The sequence below is a fragment of the Malania oleifera genome, chromosome 5, assembly GCF_029873635.1.
Source record: "Malania oleifera isolate guangnan ecotype guangnan chromosome 5, ASM2987363v1, whole genome shotgun sequence".
NCBI classification, from domain to species: Eukaryota; Viridiplantae; Streptophyta; class Magnoliopsida; order Santalales; family Ximeniaceae; genus Malania; species Malania oleifera.
Genome location: NC_080421.1, coordinates 77,024,022 through 77,029,790, shown reverse-complemented (window position 1 = coordinate 77,029,790; position 5,769 = coordinate 77,024,022). Strand labels below are relative to the sequence as shown.

The window sequence follows — 5,769 nt, the reverse complement described above, 5'->3', positions numbered from 1 at the left end:
ATATTTTATTATGCGAATGTCTATCCCTTTAAATGGAATGAAAAAGAATAAAGAAGGAATAACTATTACCTCTTCCTACCTTTTTAAAAATAAAAAACTATTACCTCTTCCTAAGTTTCTTAGTTCGCCATATTTAAATTATTTTCATGAAACCATATTTTCATTCTTAAGACCTCCAATTTATAGAAACATTTTCATTTGATTTGTACCAGTACATGGTGTGCCCATTTTATTAGTGTTAACTCAACACATGAGAATTTTAGTAGGCATTTCTAAACCATCCATCACACTCTTGACATATGTAAGAATAATTTGGCAAACAAATAAAAGCTTTCTCTAAGATTTTAAAAATCCCAAGGACATCCCCTAAGGTTTGTCAAAAATGACACATACCTCCCCTGAGGTTTCAAAAATGCCACAATCTTCCCAAAAGTTTGCTAAAAGCACATAGGCATCCCCCCTCAAAATATTAGTCTTTTTACAAAATGCAAGAGAAGGTTTATGTCTTTTTGATAAATCTCAAGAGAGATCTATGATTTTTGAAACCTTATGAGAGGTTTCTAGAATTTTTAAAACTTCAGAGGAGATCATTGTCTTTTTGTCAAACCTCAAGGGAGGTTAGTGTCTTTTGCCCTAAGAAGAATTCACAAAAACTTAATAAAGACATACACCATATTTTATCCTAAAAGTTTCAATGATTTATAAAAAAAAATCAACACATAATACTCCAGTCAATTGAATTAATTGGAGCAATATGGTCTCAAAACTTGAGCCATTATGTTTTCTACTCACAAACATGAAAAATATTTTATGACACTCAAACTACAGCCCATGGGCTAGGTGGAAAAGGATTCTTTTACAGAGAAAACCCAAAAGAGGAAATAGGCCACATTCTCCCTGCAGAGAACCCATTTTGGTTTCTACTGATAAACATGAACTCAGCTTTGACAGAAACAGCCATACCCAACTCATTCCTTTCCATAAAAGAATATCTGGGTTACTCGTTTTGCCAAAATGAACCCTGGATAAGTTAACCCATATGCACACAAATGCTGTGGTGGATAAACTTTTATGGCCAATATGAATATAATTTTCAGCAGGTTTGCATCGAACTGATGGGTGAACCACAACTCAACTGATCTTGAGTTCACATTTCTATGCTAATCACAGTTAGCAGGAATGCATCTTCGTGATAAGGAAAAGAACAGAAAGCATAAATAGAAGTTTCCATCCAGAACAGCTTACCATCAGAGGTCAATTGATCTGATTACTAGATCTGCATTTTTCTTTGACTTGTTTATGAGCTCTGCATTGGGTCGGTCATTGTACTTTATCTGCACAATGGATCCCAGAGTATGAAGTCTTAAAAAGTTCATGACTTCCCAAATTGGGAGGATCAATGAACACTTGATGAATTCACACCATTCAATACATGATATGAAGTACAAAACAGTCGAGCTTACCCGCCATTTTGCAATATCTGGGGGTTTTCCTGTCATAAACAATGAAAAGATAATCAGATATCTAAATATCTATTCTCTACACATTTTCTCCTTTTACACGATTAATTCTTCAAAAATTCACACATACCCGTTGAAATATGTCTATTCAAAACTCGCTGCATTGCTTTGTCAATGTCAACTTCGATGAACCTTAAAGGAAAATGCAAATGAGAATGAAGCAAAACAATAATGATCCAGATTAACAAACTCAGGGTTGCAACACAAATAATAAATATATAACTACTAAAATGAAACAAGCAGTCAGACATCTTTGTGAAGCATGAGCCTTAAGCCTTATGATCTATCATGTACAAATAAGAAATTTTGCATAAACATTCAGTTCAAATAACAGTATAACCTCACCCACAGCAATAAATGAAGGCTTCTGCCTACCTCGCTGTTTTTTCCCCAAGCTAATAAATTCCTCTTACCTTCTTTTGTTAAAAATTTAAATAAAAAAAATTGAAAAAAAAAAAGCATTGTGACCCATAATGTCCTAAAAATACATCTGATTCATGAAAACTAGGTTGGAATGGAGCTCAAATTTAGATCTCGATTCCCATTCCAATGTTTGGTTTATATATTGTGGATGGAATCACATTCTGACTAGAATGCTAAGTCTCCCATTCAACAAAATGGTGATTCTGCCTCTTACCAATGGGGATTACAACTCCATTCCTGACTCCTTTTTCTGAAAGACAATTATACCCCTCAATAATAAATTCCAAAAACAAAAAACATAAGCTGACCACCTCTTGAGCTGCCCTTGCTGAAGACGGTGACAGTGACAATGATGATGAACAACAACAACAACAACAACAATAATAACAAAAACAATCAAAATAAGCATTTGATTCTGTTACCCCAAATTTCATCATCAAGATTTAAAAGAGCATTGATACTCCAAATTTTCTTTGCTGGATCAAGAAATGTGTCTCCCCACCCTTTTTCCCTTTATCCATCATGGTTCACTAGAAGGCATCCCCAAGCCACAAGACCCCCGGCTTTGTGAGGGTAGGGGGAGCGTCATCACAGTGTACGCAGCCTTTCCCCGGTTTTATACAGAGAGGCTGTTTACTTGGACTCAAACCCCTAACCGGTCACAAAGGTGCAACCTTACCGTTGATCCAAGGCCGGCCCTCATGGTTCACTAGAAGTTTTCTTTATAGGCAGGAAAGGTATTAGGCAGGGGGATCATATCACCCCTTAACCTTTTTGTCATGGTGATGATCCTTACCAAGATTCTGAATGAAATATGCCCTTCAAGGGGATTTATCTTTTGATAGGAAAATGTTATAAGCTCGCACTACTAGTCTCTGTTTGTTGATGACTTCCTCATTTTTGCTCATGTGACGTCAACTCTGCTAGCATGCTGCTACTCTCTTTTTAAGCATATCTGGTCTGCATACTAACTCTGCCAAGTCTGAAGCTTTCTGCTCTACTATTCATGAGCCTATAAAAAATGATATTCTTTGAATTTTTGAGGATTAAAAAAGGTTTTTTTCCAGTCAAATACCTAGGACAACCTTTGGTTATTCAGAAATATCAATAGGATTGCTCCCTCTTGATTGAGAAGAATTCTTCAAAAATCCATACTTACAGATGAAAGGTTCCAAGTCTTCTAAACAGTTTTATTTTGCAGTCAAGGCTAGTGGTGCTCTGCTATCTTCCTTCCTCCAGTGGTGTGATTAAATGAGATGGTGAATTTTTAAGGCTTTTCTTTGGACGGGCAATGATTGGAACACAAGCTGCTGCAACAACAAATGGATTGATGACTATCAGCCTCTAAAAGGAGGTTTAGATATGAAGCTTATTTCTGAATGGAATTATGTTTCTATGCCCTTAAAATGCTTTGGAATAATCCTTTCTGTTATAAAGTTCAAGATAGAGAAGAGAAAAAGAAAATAAGAGGAAAAAGCCAGGTGGCAGTTTCCTGGAGCATACTTACAGCTCTAGGACTGCACTATTATATATTAATAATAAGTCATGAAAGAGAAAAATGATCCCTATTTCTTTGAAGGCATGTTTGGTATCTTTGTTGTTTTCTATTTTTTGTTTCTATTTCTATTAGTAAAGAAACAAATTATAAAAAAGCATTTGTTTACATTGTCAATTTTCATTTTTTGTTGTCAGTTTTCAGCTATTTTCGAAAAAACTGAAAACCAATTTTTTTGATTTTCAGTTGTTTTGGCCACCTTTTGCTAGAAATTGTAATATCCACAAATACTTATTTTTGATTAAATCATTCATTTTATACACTTTAAAATTAAAATTAAAATTAAATGATCATATAAATTTAAATATAATTAAAATAAAAATATACATAAGTTTCAAAAAATAATAATAAAGCCAATTACAAAATATTTTTACTATTTTCAATTGTCATGTCCAATAAAATTTTTATTGTGAAGTAAAATTTGAAAGTATAACAATTAAGTAAAATAATGATAATAATTTTTATTTTATTATAGTATATTTAGTGTGCATTATTCTTCAATTTTATTATTTTAATCAAACCTTTATAATATCATTTGATTTAAAGACGAAAATGAGCATTTTTTAAATTAAGTTCTTAATTTGCTTTAATTTTATAAAATATTAACCAAATAGGTTGTTGGTTTCTAGTTTTTAGTTTTTGTTTTTGGTTTTTGGTTTTCATTTCTAACTTTTTTTCCTATAATTTTTTACAGTGATAACAAACGGCCCCTGAAATAACTGTTATAAAGTTAAAGATAGAGAGCAAAAGAAAAGAAGAGAAAAGCAAGAGAAAGGTGGCGGAAGTTTCCTGGAGACTTGTGTTCAACTCTAGGTTCGCCCTCGTATATCTTAATAATAAAAAAATTGAAAGACAAAAATGCCCCTACTTACACCACATAATTACTGAAAAAAATCCTCTTCTAACACTTTTCCCTCAAGCATCCATTTTTATATCCATGCATGCTTCCAACCAAGCATAGCAAGGGCTTCAACATGTTGGGAAGGGATAGAAGCAGAGGCAATAGACAAGGCAAAAGAACCCACAAGGCTAGGAAGGTGAAGAGCTAAAATATAATGAGCAATAGGATAAGCAACTAATGACTAGTAAATTATGTTTCGAGTGCCTTTTCAATGAGCAATTGGCAAATCCAAGATAAATCTCCAAACCCAGAAGTCGAAATAGTGAAGAGCAAAAGGGGCGACTAGATAGTAGTGACGTCTATGCCTGCTTTTCGTCGCTCATAAACCCAAAATTGTCTCTAGGTCAAATGGATATGGAAGAGAACCAGAAGTTTTCTCTGAAGGGATATGATAAGAACATGAGGAATAAATTCATTCAAGGACCGAAACTCAAGAAATAATGTGTCCCCTAAAAAAGGTAACAATTGCACTAACACATTTTTTGCAAGTGTGGGGATCATAACATCTATATACCCTTTTTGAGTTCTTAAATACCCACAAAAAAACATTTAACAAAACAAGAAGAGAACTTGTCCAGCTCATCATATCGAACATCAACCAAACATGTGCTCCTAAAGATACAAGGTACAACAAAGAACATGGATGTTTCTAGGTAAACAATAGAGAATGGAATTTGTACCCTGTAGGACTTTGGAAAGTATCCTGTTAAGCAAACAACAGGTTGTAAAAACAGCATGAGTCCAAAGGGTTTCAGGAACATGCATATGAAATAGCAAAGACCATGCTCTGTCAAGTAAAGGTCTATTTCTCAATTCAACTGCTCCATTTCTCTAAAGGGTATGTACACATGATATATAATGAATAACCCTTTGCCCAAGCAAGAAGACTGAAGCTCATTTTGAACAAATTCAAGGGCATATTATCATGTCAAAAAATTTGAATACTGCCAAATTTAGTTTTTTATTCCTTGTATTAACTAAGTAAATACGTTAAGAAATTCATATCTTTTAATATCCAACTAATATGCCAAAATTATTAAATATGGACACAAAATATTGATGTCTAGTCAAATTTTGGACCCTACACGGACCCAAAATATCTTAATGAATAATAGAAAGCATTGATTTACTACAAGATTCAACTCTAGATGGAAAAGATATCCTAACATGCTTTCCTAATTGACATGTAGAACACTCAATGAGAAAATGCTTGAACACGAGACAAATTTGTTGCAGTTTTTGAAGGGATGAATAACCCAAATGAGCAAGCCATTGATCCAAAAAACCACCATGAGTAGAAATTTAAGAACCCATATGACAAAAACTGGATCTACTACCACCATAATTGAAATAGTACAAGCCATCCTTCT

General features: G+C 33.7%; 1 protein-coding gene across 6 annotated transcripts in view; it reads right to left on the bottom strand.

Moving 5' to 3' along the window:
• Positions 1 to 675: 675 nt before the first annotated feature.
• Positions 676 to 5,769, bottom strand: part of LOC131155755 (ATP-dependent kinase-like protein notR') — a 74,909-nt gene continuing 69,815 nt past the window's right edge. For 3 of the 6 annotated variants that reach the window (XM_058109138.1, XM_058109137.1, XM_058109139.1), the window contains 3 exons: positions 1,591 to 1,652; positions 1,464 to 1,492; positions 676 to 1,334 (listed from right to left, as the gene is read on the bottom strand). In XM_058109138.1, the coding sequence (XP_057965121.1) occupies positions 1,248 to 1,334; positions 1,464 to 1,492; positions 1,591 to 1,652 (178 nt within the window). In that variant the 3' untranslated portion in view covers positions 676 to 1,247. Of the gene's footprint in view, positions 1,493 to 1,590; positions 1,653 to 5,769 lie in introns of all 6 variants that reach the window. The other 3 variants (XM_058109135.1, XM_058109134.1, XM_058109136.1) reach the window with 1 other exon arrangement.